General features: G+C 38.6%; 1 protein-coding gene across 1 annotated transcript in view; it reads right to left on the minus strand.

Moving 5' to 3' along the window:
• Positions 1-620: 620 nt before the first annotated feature.
• The window catches only part of baiap3 (BAI1 associated protein 3), a 59416-nt gene continuing 42789 nt past the window's right edge, over positions 621-17247 (minus strand). Inside the window, exons 14-34 of the mRNA XM_038287797.1 lie at positions 12454-12557; positions 12241-12358; positions 11941-12065; positions 10732-10822; positions 10211-10267; positions 10012-10109; positions 9803-9854; positions 9540-9691; positions 9331-9454; positions 8098-8238; positions 7480-7575; positions 7015-7230; positions 6674-6742; positions 6518-6597; positions 4273-4381; positions 3769-3840; positions 3598-3681; positions 3209-3329; positions 3019-3142; positions 1334-1539; positions 621-1211 (exon numbers count right to left, since the gene is read on the minus strand). Coding sequence (XP_038143725.1) covers positions 1108-1211; positions 1334-1539; positions 3019-3142; positions 3209-3329; positions 3598-3681; positions 3769-3840; positions 4273-4381; positions 6518-6597; positions 6674-6742; positions 7015-7230; positions 7480-7575; positions 8098-8238; positions 9331-9454; positions 9540-9691; positions 9803-9854; positions 10012-10109; positions 10211-10267; positions 10732-10822; positions 11941-12065; positions 12241-12358; positions 12454-12557 — 2343 coding nt within the window. The 3' untranslated portion in view covers positions 621-1107. The remainder of the gene's footprint in view (positions 1212-1333; positions 1540-3018; positions 3143-3208; positions 3330-3597; positions 3682-3768; positions 3841-4272; positions 4382-6517; positions 6598-6673; positions 6743-7014; positions 7231-7479; positions 7576-8097; positions 8239-9330; positions 9455-9539; positions 9692-9802; positions 9855-10011; positions 10110-10210; positions 10268-10731; positions 10823-11940; positions 12066-12240; positions 12359-12453; positions 12558-17247) is intronic.

The following is a 17247-nucleotide window of genomic DNA, read 5'->3' on the forward strand; positions in this document are numbered from 1 at the left end:
CCTCCCTGCTGCTAAACCAGACTAGACCACAAACATTAAGTGTCCGACTGCCTAAAACTCTCTTTAAAATGTATTTCTTTTTATTTTTCCTATATGTTTGAAGTCAGAAGCTTCATAATAGGAATCTTCCAATTCTTTCTACAATTGATTAGCGCTATTAAGAAGTGCATTAAGCCATACAAAAACAGCAGTGGTACAATATGTGAGTGGATTCAACCTGCAGGCTGAGTATAGTTTTTCAGGAGGGAAAAAATATCTGATTTTAAAAAGATCCCTGGTGGCACACCAATGTCTATATAATTAATCTATTAAACAAATTGTAGTGATGCATACTTAATGTTGTCAGGTTGATTATAGTGTTTTGGAACTAAATAGCAACCAACGACACCTTGTTTTCCAGTGGTATAAATATAATATGACACAAAGGTCAGTTTCTGCTCACCACAAGGGAAAAACAATAGGAAATGCCTTGCAGGTGGTGCTGATATGTGTAGATTTGAGTAGTTCAGGGAATGGGTAACTTTGTTTAAACATGTCCATACCTACATATAGTAGAGTGCTGACAGTTTCACTCTAATTAACACAACTTTTCCAGGAGTGCCACTAATTGTGATGTATGATGTAGCAGGTTAACACCTTAAATAAGCTTTCACACAATTGACTTCCACTTTTTTTTTTTTAAAGAACCCCTGCTAAATTCCTCTTTAACTAATGAGCAAATCTGAGGTACAGGTTTAGACGTTAGATTTAGAGCTATATGTTGACTAGGTCAACAAAATAGTTTTTCAGTGATAAATCCATCATATCAAATATACAACAAGCATAACAATTACTTCATTACAAAAAATATAGACTAAGAACATTCATTATCGACTATCCATTAACTTCTAAAATATAGTTCAACTGAGACAGCATAGAGTTGCACAGTGACAGGATGTTCATCTTCCAGTAAGAAAACATCCTGATTCTCTTTTTGTTTTGGTATAATTACCAAGCAAACAATACATTAGGGAAAAAAGTTAGATATTGTAAACATTGATACAAGTACAAAAGCACATGTCGCAATATGTGGTCAGAAAACATGAAGACAACCAGTACCAACAGTTCCTAGTCCTCCTCCATCGACTTCTCAATCTCCTTCAGCCTGCGGACAAACTCCTGAGCCTCCCTGTCTCCAGTACGAGCATCCAGCATCCTCATGATTGGCTTTTCTAAGATAGAAACAGAGAGAACACACGTGGCTTTTTATATTCTTAGAATTTCCCCTAAAGGCAAGATACAATGTTATCTCTGTGTGAGAGGATTAAAACATCCTCAGCTACTGTATTTGTACCACTGGGTTTGCTGCGGGACAAGTGCAGAATGACTGGCTGGACATTCTTTCCGGCAGCCGAGGCGTTTGGTCTCCCTGGCCAGCAGAAGTCGCTAATAGGAGCGACAGCTTCTCCGGCAAAGTCGTTGGTAGAGAGCCAGTCATAATCCATCACAGTGAAGGTCAGACAAGCGTACCTGTGTCTGTACTGTTCAGGACTGACATGACTGGAAAAAAATAAAAATGCAAACAAATGAAGAACACAGTAACATATTCTGTCATTTTGCATACATACTTATTCAACATTGTGTCATGTAACAAAAATAAAATATTAAGCAGCTTTATTAGAATTTTATGTAATGGACAAACACAAAGCAGCACAAAATAATGTATTTCCCCTTTTTACTCTGACTCTTCCAAAGAAAACTCTGTTAAACCAACTCTCTTCTCTGCAAGATGTTACCTAATTAGTCTACAGTTCAAACTCACTGTAAATCCAGTTGTTCTGTGAAGGCTTTGATCTTTGTTAGAGCACTACTAAAAAAACAGCATCATAGACACCAAAATAAAATAGTCATGCTGGCCAGGAATAAAGTTGTGAAAAGCTCTACAGTGGGTTTCAGGTCAATATGACATGGCTATCCAGAAAACTCAAATGCTGGATAAGAAGGGAATTAAGAACAGAAGAAGGATCTACAGCTAAAAATGAAGAATTTGTTATTAGAACAAATTATTATAAGCACATTAATGTGCAGTTTGCCATAAGCCCTGTAGGGGGACACTTGGAACAAGGTGTTTTGGTTCTTTATGACTTTTTTAGCTAATGCTAAAGCTTATGTTGTAGCAGAAAATTAATAACCTAATTAACGCGACTTGTAACATTTAAACATGGTGGTGACAGCATTGTGCTGATCAGTTGATGGAAAGGAAAGGTGCTTGTAGCTAAATATAAGAAAACCTGTAAAAGGCTGTAAAAGGCTGCAAACAACTTTAAAATGGGGCAGAGGTTCATCTTCCAGCAGGAAAACAACACTGCCAGAGCTCCAGCTGAGTGGTTTAGATAAGCTCAGCAAAGTTCAGCTATGTTAGCACAAAGAATGGGAAAAAAACTCTACAAAGCTTTTGGATACAAGCCTCGAGATTTGAAACTGTTAAAGAATAAGAAACAGTTTTTTTATTCATTGAAGAATTGGAAACCCTATATGTTTCTGTTTCTACTTTAGAACCATGTGACATTTTGTGTTGGTTTATCAAATAAGATTCAAAGAAGACAGATTCAAATTTTTCTAGTTCAATTTCAAGTCATTTTATTGTCGCCACTCAGACCTAAATGGGCAAGCCTTCAAAGAAAGAAATACCCCCCCCCCCCCACACACACACACATTAACTGTCGAACAAAATTGTCTGCTAAAATCCCTGACAGCATGCAGTGACCATTAAACCAAGTGACATTAAATATTTCAGATTTAAAGAAATGCTGCTGAAAATAATTGTTCTATGAAAAGCAAAGGAAGGAGGATAAAATCATAAACAGTGAGAGTTTAGAACTAATATAGCACATGAAACAAAGGAGTTTTCCAGTCTGTTTGTTTTAGGCTTCGGGATTCTAAATCGCTGAAATAATTGGTTGTAGCATCAAAAAGGTGGAGGACTTTGAGCTGAATAGAAATCTCTCCAAAGCAACCAAACTAAGGGATTTCACTCACAAATAAAATAGTTCATCAAACACCGGGTGCAGCGTCTTCAGCTTCACTTGAGTGCGTTGACTCTTGGCTGCTGGAAAGAGGTGGTGAGGACAAAGCTCCACGATGACAAAGGGGTCACTAAGACCTGAGGAAGAGGATCAAAGCATGAGTTGACTAACAGGCTTCTGTCTACTTTCTTTCTTATTCATACCGTTGGCATCCAGTGCGATTATGTCCGCAGCATGCAGAATCTCCACAGTCAGTCTCTGCTCTGGAGGGTCATAGTAGCATTTCACACTGATCCGACCATAAGGCGTATGTTTGAGTGTTTTCTGCAACATCATTAGTAAAAGAAACACATATTCACCAACCAAGCAAAAACAATAATCCACTGACATAGAAGATCTTTCTTTTTTTCTTACAACCTAAAAAATTATTCACATTTTGTGTCAATATCTTGCATTACTTGATTGCATGATGCTTTTAGGATCTTGAGAAAAGACACTTTCAATCTATTTTAAAGTGATGGACCGCAGCGTATTCAATCAATACCTCTCTATCCACTTTAATATAACTGTCTCTTCGGAGAACTTAACACACCTGGAGGGAAATTTTCTCCAGGTAGTACCGCTCAATCAGATCAAAGGAGGAGCATTTATTTAGTCTGAGCTCTTCATCCAACACCTAAACGACAAAGATAAACAGTTAAGGAAAGGATGTAATTTTACCAAACCAATAAAACTCAGCAGGCAGATTTGCTTAACTACATACCTTGTAGTCTCCGCTTTTCATGTCTTCCAAGGACAAACCATCTCCCTTGACATGGAAGAACTGCAACAGGGTCTAAAACATTTAAATGACAACAAAAATAGAGCAAGCCTGCTGTGAGTCATTGCACAAACCCCTCTAATAGGAACAGGCTAAAGTCTCAGCTTCGAGAAGATGTTGTTCACACAAACATTATGAAACCTCGGGCAGGCAAACGTGATATTTGTGGAGGAAGGTGTGGAAGGATGGTGCAAACGGCTGCTGAATCCCAACTTAGTCTACTTGTGTGGCTGGCCCTGACTTCTGATGGAAATGTGTGACGTCCCCTGCCAGCTTGCTGAATTTGTTGAATAAACAACAGTTTCCACATTGTCATTCATAAGGGAGCTCATGTTGGCACATAGCTGCTATCTGAAGACCTCATGAATATCTGACATATGCTAAGTAGTGCATTACATCTAGCATACAGAGAGGGAGATTATTAAAGTAGAAAGATGTGATACTGACCTCAACTGTATATTGGAAGCGGTTGTAGAACTCCACTTGAACACCCCTGTTTTCTGTGACCGCGTCCAGGATCATTTGGAGAAGAAGCTCCCACATGCTCTGCAGAACTCTGTTAGACAATAAGCACGAGGGACGCTCTCAAAACACCAACCCCCACAGACAGAAAAACGTGAAACCCTGTTTCCAAAATCATGTTGACAAAACCCACACTTCTTGGAGGGAACAGGAATGTGAACATATTAAATGTTGAACTAAAATAATCACTTGTTTTCAAAGCTGTTTTGCAGTTTTAGCCAAAACCAGATTAATGTCCAAACACTTGTTACAGTGCCAGGTCCTCCTCCTGAAAAAGATGCCATCTTTGGTAGCAGCCTGTGTTTCTCCAAAAGGAAAAATTATACAGACTTAATGGGAATTTTATAGAAGCAAAAAGTTTCTAAAGACATGTGGAATTACGACCCCTTATGTAGTCATGCATGCTGTCGCTACAGGGTGCTGGTAATAAACAAAAATAATAATAATAATAAAAAAAAAAAACAGATGGTGTCCTCTCTTTTTAGGCTGGAGGAAATGCTGTCCATCATTTCTCAGATAATCGACTTGGAAAGGTTGTATGTCTAAGGGACATATTTCATATGTAGCTCCAGCCTGCTGGCTTTGCCTCAGTTCAATAAACTGAACATTTTTGCCTGTGTTTTCTATGGGGAACTTGCAGGAGACAGAGTGGATGGTTTAGCCACTTTAAGGGCTAAACCATCATAACAAATAACATAACTATACTAACTATTGTTTATGACAAATATATTCTAAGTCATAATATGTATTGTTATTAATCATGCAACACACATATTCCATGTATTTGTCAATGCTTTACACTTTTGTGCTTCAAATATTCTTATATCTTTGCCACATTTTGCTATGTTACAGCTACACGCTTTTGCATGTTTTCCATGCAATTTATGTGACAATAAAAATCTAGATACATTTGGTCATTCCTTCCTGCAAAGTAGTGCAAGTGTGTTTGAGAACATTAGTTTCAAATTCTCATCACCAAATTGTCAACTGACATATGTCTGGATTTGGGCTGCATCATTCTAGAAGCTGGAGCTATTTCAGACAAAAGGTTAGACTAAAACAATCTCAAATCTTTTTCAGCCTCTAAATAAAGTTTTTGTAATTCTGTAGTTAGCTATATCAGTCTTTTTCTTAGCAGTTTCTCTGTGCATGATGAAGAAAAGTCTGTGGCATTGTTGGTTTCGTTCCAACTTTCATTGCAATTACTTTCGCCACTGTTCCACTGTCACTACCCCATCTGTACCGGTATGATGATCCGTACCATCATGATCATTTGCATATGCGCAACCAGAAATACATCCAGGTTGCCTTTGATTGTCCTTTATAAAACAGACTGGTATTACGTTATTCTACCTCCTCTAACTAAATTTATCGGGTTTGGATTGTTGCATAAATGTAGCATTTTTGAGCTATATGTTTGCTTTAATTGAACTTTTTATGGTATATAGTGCATAATCTTTATAAAAACATAATTACAATGCAGAAAAAATAGTGCAATCATATGTTTGCTGAACTGCTCTGAGCATGTCCAATAATGACAGACAAGCAGTTAAATATTTTTTATAAGATGAAGTTAAGCGTTTTTGCTGATTTAATAATAGAAAGAAGTACTCTGAGTATCCTAATTAGGTTATTCATGACGACCTGGGTAAATATCTGCTTACACGTGGGCAAATAAACTGATGGTATGGATCATGCTCCCTGTAGAGATCGGGGAGTGACATCAAAAACAAAGCAGTGAGGTGACCATCCATCCATCCATTATCTGACACGCTTTTCCCAATTGGGGTCGTGAGGGGTGCTGGTGCCTATCTCCAGCTATCAATGGGTAAGAGGCGGGGTACACCCTGGACAGGTTGCTAGTCCATCGCAGGGCAACACAGAGACAAACAGGACATACAACCATTCAAGCACACAATCACACCTAAGGAAAATCTAGAGAAACCAATTAACCTAAGAGTCATGTTTTTGGACTGTGGGGGAAAGCCGGAGTAGCCGGAGAGAACCCACGCATGCTCAGGGAGAACATGCAAACTCCATGCAGAAAGAAAGCCAGGAACCAAACCCAGTACCTTCTTGCTGCAAGGCAGCAGTGCTACCCACTGTGCCACTGAGCAGCCCACCTAGGTGACATGAATAGAAAATACACATATATACAATATATTTATACCTGCTCAGATTTTCTTTGACAAGGTTTGCTGTCAGGATGAGCATAGTGTCTTGAAGATACTTCATAAGGGGGGAAACAGCCTGAAAAATAAGTCATGTGTCACACATAAAAACTCTCTAACATAAGTGAAATGATCAAATATTTGTTGCTACATACGTCGTCATTGTTGATGGAATCTGGGGACAAGCTGATGTGCTGAATGTAGCGGCGCAGCTCAGGCAGCATCTGCACATTTAATGTTCAGTTGTTAAACAGCACATGTTTTTTTTATTTTTTTTATAACTATCTACTAAAGGACAGATGTCTCAAATATTTAGGTATGGCAGTCATTTTTTTAACAGCATTCTGGTGGCAAAAGATAAATTGGATGTTTGAATGAAGAAAAAAACCCAATGTACAAAATAATGTACAGGTATTTTCATGATTAGTAGTTATACCACTCTGTATATATTCTAATTGATACCAATATAGTCCGATGGTTGAGGGTAATGCTTCACCTTATCAGTGAGCAGAGTGATCAGGCGTTTTACTTCTCTTTGCAGGTCCAGGTCCATGTTGAACAGCTGGCCATTTAGGGCCTTGTAAACCTGCTCTTTCCCCTCCACCCCACAGGACTCTTCCATGGCTCGCTCCACGCCAGCCCAGCCAAGGTCCCGGGGCAGCTGAGCCAGGAAAACACGCACGTGCTCTACGTTGTTCAGTCCAATGCAGAGCTAGCAGAAAGCCAAGAGGAGCAGAAAGGGAGAACCAGAAGGGTGGTGGTAGAGATAAAAAGAAGGAAAAGAAGCAGGGCTACCAAGAAGTAGAGAGATGGGTCGTGGGTGTAAATGATTAATGACTATGTAACAGCTTTATTTCGTTGTGCATAGATCTGTGCCCTCATACTGAGCTTACAAGGAGGAACTTTTTGCTTTAAAAACCATATGTGCCCTCCCCTTGCTCTTCCTCGCTACAGGCGCTACCTGCACTATGAAGCTCTTGTGGTCTCGGCCCAGCTGGTTCCTCTCAATCTTGCGCGTCATCATCTCTGAGTAGCAAACAGCTTCACTGCAGAAGTTCTGTGGGACACATAGCCAGGGGGGCTTATACAATGTTCCGGTATCTTTGTATATGATAGCACAGCAGGAATAACTGATGATCATTTTCTATAGAAATGAAAGTATAAAATACATGACATTCATTTATTCTTAACAGTGTTGAGTAAATCCTTTTTAGAACCCCTTTCAGACCAATTGCTTCTGCAAGTCTTTTAGAGTATGCCTCCAACCCCTCAAGGGCCTTACTACTACCTAACAGATGCAAAACATGCAGTTGGAGCTCTGGCTGTGTGTTCTAGTGTTCCAAATGTTTTTCCCGTTTCAACCACATACTGTATACGTTACCTTGTGCTGGCTTATAAACATATCAATTTATCAATTTAAAGTTTGTGCTTGCAATATGAAAAACAAAAGGAGAAAACATCTAAGGGATAACATGAGTCTTCTTTAAACTCTTGCTGCATGCATGTCTTCTAAGCATCATCTCTTTATGACTGCAGGATATGAGTATGCATGTGTGACAATGCTAAAAGTGGCACTCACGTCTGTCAGACGAGTGACAAAGATGAAGGCCCCCGCAGAGTCTGGCCAGGCCAGCTGGAGCCAGATCTCGCGTACCTGGCTGAAGCAAGCTGTCGCTTCGACTGCTGATGAACTGTGTTTGGCTTGTTGCACAGGCTGAAGCTGCTCACAGAACACATGCTTTTTAATGATTTTACAATGGCAGAAAATTAATTGATTCAGTTAAAAAAGTATTTTGAATTTATGATTCAATCAGGAGGTTTAGCACACAATATTTTTTTTATATTTAAAGTAAAATAAAAACTTGAAACAATAAAAAAAATTCAAAATGATTCAACAATTCATTGATTCTCTTAATTATGCTGCGATAGACTTAGACTGCTGGAGGACATAGAGACCACTTTTCATCATTCTGCTTCATTCTATCTCTATTCTCCCATTCTCCAGTATTTATTAATTCAACCCCTAACTTTTTGTTCTCTCAGCTTTTCCAGTTATAGTAGCCTCATCTGGTCTGTTACTGTTTGACTGTGACATCATCCTGGAGAGAAATATCAGCTGTGCTGCTGCCATCGATATCTTTGTTAATAGATTTTGGGGTGTAGTCCTTTTTCTTTTACCATGACTAATTATGTGTGCTCTCTGTCAGCCTCTTACATTGGAACTGGCTAGAAGCTTGTTTGCCTAGCTTTGTCGTTCCGGGATGGGGCCATCTGTGGAGTTGGCTAACAGTAACCTTTTCTATATCTGATTCTTTCTGTATCTCTGCTTTGATCTTTTTGTACCCCAGTCGGCCTCGGCAGATGGCCGCTCACTGTGAGCCTGGTTCCGCTGGAGGTTTCTTTCTGTTTAAAGGGAGTTTTTTTTTCCTCTCCACTGTCGCTACAAGCATGCTTGGTGTGAGTGATTGCTTTCGAGTCAAGGAGTCGATGCAATCAGCTGGTTTTCCTTAGATAGAAGCTTTGAACCAATTTGACTGTATGATCTGGTTTAATTGTCTCTGTAAAGTGCCTTGAAATGACATGTGAATTGGCGCTGTAAAAATAAACTGAATTGATATTAAGCTACAACAAAAATATTATGATGAGGACTTAAAAACATTGAAATTAATACTAAACTTAGTTCCACACGCCTATGGGTTATGGACTTAAACACAGTGGATGTTTGTTTCTATTTGTAGGTCCTGTCATCCCAGACCAACTGATAGTTTTTAATTATCTAATTAATTGCCTTTGAAGTGCAGAAGTGGCCCACCTGATCTGTGTCCACTGCTTTGCGGATTCTGTCACAAGACCTGTCATGAACAATCTGCAGGAACTTATGAATCGATGACTTGAACCAGTTATGAAAGCCTGTTAGTGCCAACATTTTGGCGTCCCTATTTGAGAAGAGCAGAAGTGTTTATTAATAAAACAGATGATAAAAAAGATCAAGACCTGAATAGTTGTCTGAATTAAACAAACTTGAGGGGAAGAAACTCTCGAAAGCCTTTGAGGATCTTCAAGGACATGAAGAGTTCGAAGATGGTTTCCCCCATAGTCTGAGTCAGTCTGGAGCTCTCCTGCTCCAGAGTGCCACAAACCCTCTCCATTGCTACATTTACATCATCTGCTACCTGCCGGGAGGAAAAATTGGAAAGAGGCAGAGTCAAATTTAGCAACAACAACATCGCAGCATGACTCACAGAGACTTCAGAAGACATTTTCACCTCGTTTCAAAGACTCACCTGTTTTTCCAACTGCCTGTATGATATGCTGAAAAAATCTACTTTCACGGCACTGTGAGAGCAAAAGTTGAAATGAAATGAGACTAAATACAAAGAGAGCACACAAACAATTTTTTCACTAGGTTTCACAAAATTTACACACTGAGCTACGAAGTAGCTAGCACTACTGCCTTTAGTAAAACAAGAAAAACAATACATAAAATAATCACCTGTAAAAGACCTTGTTGTAGATATTTTGGGCTCTCTGTAGGTCTGCACAAACAGCATCGATCACATGTACCAGTTTTTTCAGCTGCTCCTCCAGAGACTGAATTATCAAAAAAATAAATAAATGATGGTGCATATATATATATATATGAGCCTCGCTTACTCAAATGGGATGATTTGTAGCATTACATATAAACTTACCCCTTCCTCTGGTTTATACTGAGCTATTAAGCTTTCATACCACTCAGACGTTCCTTTCTGTTAATAAAAAGAAAACATAAAAAAAAATAGATTTGTCAGGTAATGCCAGAACATTTCAAGACATGTTATCTTGTTAAAATGAAGTCAATTTCAAACTTTTAGTTTATTATTATTAATAGAAATGTTTTGATTCTGTCCAAAATCAATTACAAATGTCTTTCACACTAGAATTACAACTATCATGTTCCCGTTTTAAAAGGTTTTGATGTACTGCATTTTCTTTTATTATTTACATTATCACAATGTCCCTCTGTTTAAAATGGTATTTATTTTCCAAAAATTGACACTTCCACTACTAGCTTTGTAAAAAAAAAATATGTTTTACCACTTTTCAACTACTCTTGAATGGATTTTATCATATTTTGTCTAAACTAAATAAATAACCCAACAGTTTAGAGCTGAAATTGATTATACAGTAATACAGATGTTCTATTCTGTTATAAAGGCTGCTCCATTGTTACCTTGACAGCAGTGGTGATGTCCAAATGAAGCTCATTTCGGAGAGGACAAACAGTCTTAAATGCCCTCATGTTTTGCATGTAGCCAATCCCCCTGGCATGCACAGACAGGAAAAAACCAATTACACCACAAAATTGCTATTCAACTCATCACACGGTGACACATTGTTCTCAGAGTTTAGCAAGTATAATGGCTGCAATCTCACTAAATGAATTTCAGTCTAATTGTATGCAGGAGTCTGGGTTATTTATGAAGCAGGGTAAAGATATGTGCTGGGTGTGTATGAGAGTTTTTATGAATGATTATTTTTAAGCCATGTGGTCCAACCCTTGACCAATCAGTAACTCATGGAAACATGTGTAAATATGAGGACTTCATTACCGTTCCCACAAATGAATTAATATAGTAATTTTAGATTTTCTGTAAATCTGAGTGTCAAGCTTATTATACCTAAGAATGCTGAACACATTTTAATAGATTCATGTTTCTGATTAGAAAGCATTAAAAACAATCAAATGCAAAGATTTTGATCAGTGGATTTTTGCAGATTTCAGAGGCATCATCAGCAGTGGCAGCTCGCCAATAGAGGGTGCTAGGCTGCCGACCCACCGACTAATGACCTCGATTTACTTAGCATACTATAGTACGTTTTATTGATGTTTGGCATATGTCTATTGTGAAATTATAGCCCCCCCCCCCCCCCCCCCCCCCCCCCCCCGGGAGAAAACTCCACCAGCTGCCACCACCTTTGAAAGAGGAGCAGTGGAAATACATAATTTAAGAAGCTTCTACACATTTCTATTTGTTCTTACTATATTTTAAAAGGACACAAATAGCTTTAGGTTTATTGCGTTGTGCAATATGAGTGCTGTATATGTGACAATTTTGTTGCAAGTCATATGGAAACCATGCATGATAAAAAATGAAAAATAATATTAGGATAAAATGATAATACGTCAAATTACTGACAAACAAAATTCATCCTTTTTTAGCTTTTGATCAACAATTTTGAGTAAGAAACAAACGATAATTATTTTGTTTCATATGAATAATGAGAAATGATCAAGATAATATCATTGTAAAATACCGTGATATTACTGCTGCCTGCACAGAGTGTGACTGACTGGCTTTAGTCTCTCTGTGTTTGTTGGAGTGAAAAGGGTTGTTGGTATGGGAGGCGAGAGCCTGATGTGATGGGGGTGTGACTTTACCTCAGCATGAGCTCGTAGCGTGTAATGGCAGCAGCACTTGTGCAGGGGAAAACCTGACGCATGTTCTTCATCAGGCACACGCAGTGCTCTGTGTACAGTCTGAAGCTGTCTGATAGCTGCCTCTCCTGGACATAGGAAGGGCCCTCAGTTATAGCTTCCAGTACACTGGCTGTGAGACATTTTTGGCTGAACCAAAAACCTTGGTCAAAGCTGGTGAAGGGCTGAGCTAATGAGGTGACCGTTTCTAGGTGATGAATGTTTTTTTTTCCCCCATTGTGAAGCTTATAATGCTGAACCTACCAGGTCTCCCCTCACCGCAGGAGGATCCCACTCTGCATCGATGGTCCTCAGGAGGCGCAGCAGCAGGGAGTAGCAGAGCCTCTGGTTCCGATGGTGGCTGCTGTAGCACTGCCATTGCCTGCATAAAACAAAGAGAATATGAACCTTTGCAGCCAATTGCTTTAGGTCTCACTTTCAATGAAATCAGTGTTATCCATTGGAATTAATACCTACACAATTGCCTGCTGCAGAGGTGAAAGATCAGTTTGCACAGCATGGTGAGTTAGAATAGTCCACGCTGGAGGAGAAACCTGTCCATTCCAGTTGTATGGCTCTCTCTGTAGTTTTAAAAGAACTACAGTATAATTTCAGTCAAACATATTGCAAGGTAAGAAGAGTCATTTTGCCAAGATGGAATATGGTTGTTTTTGACTTGGTACCAAGACCTAAATAATGCAAATGATTTGATACCAATGTAGGTTAAAAACACATTATGGTGACAGTTTCTAACTACTGCGAAATCAGAAGGAAACATATGTGGTTTCCCTCATAGGAAGTTACAGCAAAAAAAGGAGCAACGGAGCACAGACAATTGTATTTACTCTTAAAAGACCTGTAGTTAAAGTAAAGCACAAGTTCTACAGCTGCTGAACGCATTTGCCCCCTCTGGCAACAAGATGAAATAACACCAGTAATGTGCCCACCGATAGGAGAAGAGGAAAAGCATGGTAGTCTGCAGCTGCACAGGTCTTTAGTTCAGGGGGGTTATGTCATTTCAGGGAAGGGAGTTATAGATATTTGAGTTATACACGTGGATGAAATTGTCATACCCCTTGATTAATGAAAGAGAACCTCACAATGGTCGATGAAATAAAGCGAATCTGACAAAAGTAATAATAAAAAAAAAGAAAAAAAAAAGGGAGTCAGAGATCTCTTTTCAACCTGGCCTCATCAGAACTTCATCTTTAATCTTCTTAAGGGCTGGTTATACTCCTACAGCATTGTGTTGCAGTGAGCTTGTCGCAGGTCCCTTTAGTTTCGATCTTTTCTAGAGGCATCATCCTTTTTTGTCCAGGTCTGTTTAATCTTTTTTTTGGCATTATTTTAAGGCTTGGTGCAAAATCAATGTCTGAGTTTCATGTGCTCATTTCTGTAGTTTTCAGTTATTATATTTATTGTCAGATTCAAATTAATTTTATGGCTATTGGGGATTTTTCATTCACTAAATGAGGGGTACAAATGATTTTTTTCTTACCTTTTTAGCAAAAGACGACCAACTGCTGGTCCCTTTTCCTCCCAGGGTGGATCTGGGCTCCCTTGAAAACTGCCCCAATATTTATTCTCGTATTATTCCACCTCTCCAATTTCACTCTTTTCCTGGTACTAGACAAAAGTTTCTGTCTCGTTCTCTTATGTGGAGTTTTAAATCGTTGTGGTCTAAACTTGTGGTCTATTGTGATCAATCTTCAAAAACAACTGCTTGTGTTCTCTTGCTAATGTGTCATTGGCAGCAGAGGCTTAACAAAGTAGTCGGATAAATGAGTGTGCAGGGCAAGACATCCACAAGCACATCCAAGGAGTCTGACCTAAATCTCTCTCTTATGGACATACTTTTACTTTTAATCTTGCACAATGCTCCTTTCAGCATTTATACCAACAAACTCTTTTGGTTTTGTTTGCAATTCTTTTCCCCTATTAAAGAATGAAATGGTCATCTGGGAATTTAATTGCTTTCAAGTTGTCATAAAATTATCCCATTTTGAGAACAGTAAACCATCAACATGTATCATAGTGTAATATTAAATGCTTTTTTTAACTGGGCCATTGCTTGGGTTGTATAGCTGCATTGATTGAATGGCATTAATGTGCTGCAGATTAAATGAAGTGTGAAAGCTATGGCACTCATATGGAAGAATATTTAGGCATGTTCAAACATCTATGGCACGCTGGCTTATGCGCTGCTCAAACAGTGTATGCTACATTGGGAAAGCACAATAGCAGTATTATTTGTCTGACAGTTAATCAGAACTTTGTAGGCATGTTCTAGAATAAAGAGATCATATCGATTATCTTCAGAGATAAATATAAAAAAAAACTAAGTCTTCACTCATCCCTATATTCTTTAGGTTTTGCTTTCATTATCTTTTAAAATAGTCTAAAGGGTTTTCTGAGGGATTTAGGTTGACTTCATCATCATAAGGAATTTGGGCATTTTTTTGCCACTCAACTCAATAGCTATAAATCAGTCAGACTTAAAAGCTTTGCTTAAATGTCTCTGCATGTAAAAAAGCTAGCACAGTTTAAAAAGGATTCAGTTAAGTCTCAGTACGCTAGCTGATCTGTGCAGGTGGTAGGTAATAGATTGGATAATGATGCAACTCGATATCAAAATAGCATGTTTGCAGAACAAAGTATTCCCCTATGCCAAACGATTGCTGAATGTGGATTAACCCTCACGTTATGACCCATCACCCATGACCAATAACTTGTTCGTTACAGGCTTAGTTGCCTTTTGGGAGATGTAACTAATAACTACAACTAATTACTTTTTTAAAGTATCATGCCCATCACCACCAGCTGCATAACTAAAGTACACAATCCCTTTGACACATTTAACCCTTAATTTCCCTGATCCAAATTTCAAGGCAAGAAAACCTCTTCTTTTTGTAACTTTGTATCGTCCACCAGGTCCTTACTCTGAATTTTTAGATGAGTTTTCAGAGTTCCTTTCTGATTTGGTATTAAATACTGACAGGGTCATCATAGTGGGAGATTTTAACATCCATGCTGACATTGAAGGCGATAGCTTAAGAGCAGCCTTTAATGCTATCTTAGACACTATTGGCTTTGTTCAGAGTGTGAGTGGTCCCACGCATTCTCATCTTCATACTTTGGATCTTGTGCTGACATACGGGATAGAATGTGAAGAAATAATAGTATTTCCTCACAACCCTGTCCTCTCTGACCACTTTCTAATAACCTTCAGGATTACTTTAACAGAGTTCTCCTCCCCCAAAAGAAGGTTCAATTTTAGTAGATTTTTATCAGATAGTGCAGTTATAAATTTTAAAGAATCTGCTTCACTTTCTCTCTCCTCTGTGTCGCTGAGCAGTGCTGCAGAGTGCAAAAGCATAGCTTATTCCCCTTCACAGGTTGATGATTTTGTTGATGGGGTTGCTAGTTCTCTGCGTATTGCCTTAGACAACGCAGCTCCTTTGAAAATGAAAACCGTTAAAAATAGAAAGCTTGCTCCTTGGTTTAATGCAGAGCTGCATACTTTGAAGCAAAATGCTAGGAAACTGGAGAAAAAATATCGCTCCACAGGCCTGCGGGAGTCCTTCCTAGTCTGGAAAAATGGTTTACTGCTGTATAAGAGGACCCTTTGTAAAGCGAGAGCAGCATACTTCTCCTCATTAATAGAGGAGAATAAGAATAATCCTAGATTTCTTTTTAATACAGTTGCCAGACTCACCCAGAGCCATAGCTCTGTTGAACCGTCCATTCCACCTGCTCTTAGCAGCAATGATTTTATGGGATTCTTTATAAATAAGATTGATCTTATTAAAAATAAGATCATAAGCACTCCTCTATCCGCGATTGTACCTGAAGTAGTCATGGAATCTGAACCGGGTTTAGACTGCTTTGATCCAGTTGAACTTTCTGAATTAGCAAAATTATTGTCTTCATCTAAGCCTTCAACTTGTATGTTAGATCCAGTTCCAACCAGGTTATTTAAGGAGGTATTCCCTTTGATCTCCTCCTCCATTTTAGATGTGATTAATCTATCTCTGTTACAGGGATATGTACCTAAAGCTTTTAAGGTTGCTGTAATTAAACCTCTGCTTAAGAAACCGTCTCTTGACCCAGATGACTTGGTCAATTATAGACCTATATCCAATCTTCCTTTCTTATCCAAAATTCTTGAGAAAGTAGTTGCCAAACAAGTTTGCGATCACTTACACCATAATGAACTTTTTGAAGAGTTTCAGTCTGGCTTTAGAGCTCATCATAGCACTGAAACAGCTCTGGTGAAAGTCACTAATGATATTCTCATGGCCTCAGATAATGGACTTGTGTCTGTGCTCGTCCTGTTGGATCTTAGTGCTGCATTTGATACAGTTGACCATAATATTCTTTTAGAAAGACTTGAATATTTTGTTGGAATTAAAGGAACAGCACTAGACTGGTTTAAATCTTATCTATCTGATCGAATTCAGTTTGTTCATGTTAATGCTAGATCTTCAACACGCTCAAAGGTTACCTGTGGAGTACCACAGGGATCAGTGCTAGGACCAATTCTCTTTACTTTATACATGCTCCCATTTGGTAGAGTTATTAGACAGCATGGGATTAATTTCCACTGTTACGCTGATGATATCCAGCTATATCTGTCTATAAATCCAGATGAAGCTAACCCATTACATAGATTACAGGCATGTCTTGAAGACATAAAAACCTGGATGACTCTTAACTTTCTGCTTCTGAATGCAGACAAAACAGAAGTTATAGTCTTTGGACCAGAGTCTCTGAAAAAGAAACTGATTAGCCAGTCACTTCATTTGGATGGGATTAAACTGATTTCAGATAATAAAGTAAAAAATCTTGGTGGTATTTTTGATCAGGACCTGTCATTTAAATCCCATATCAAAGAGGTTTCTAGAATTTCCTTCTTTCATCTGAGGAACATTGCAAAAATGAGAAATCTCCTGTCCAGGGGTGATGCTGAGAAACTAGTCCATGCATTTGTTACTTCAAGGCTGGACTATTGTAATTCTTTACTATCAGGAAGTCCACAAACTGTAGTTAAAAGCCTTCAGCTGATCCAAAATGCTGCATCCAGAGTTCTGATGAAAATGAAAAAGAGAGATCATATCTCTCCTATCCTGGCTTCTCTTCATTGGCTTCCTGTTAAATCAAGAATAGAATTTAAAATCCTCCTTCTCACATATAAAGCCTTAAATGGCCAAGCTCCATCTTATATCAGAGATCTGATTGTTCCTTATGTTCCTAACAGAGCACTTCGCTCTC

The sequence above is a fragment of the Cyprinodon tularosa genome, unplaced genomic scaffold (assembly GCF_016077235.1).
Source record: "Cyprinodon tularosa strain WSP-4 unplaced genomic scaffold, ASM1607723v1 ctg246, whole genome shotgun sequence".
In the NCBI taxonomy this organism is placed as follows: Eukaryota; Metazoa; Chordata; class Actinopteri; order Cyprinodontiformes; family Cyprinodontidae; genus Cyprinodon; species Cyprinodon tularosa.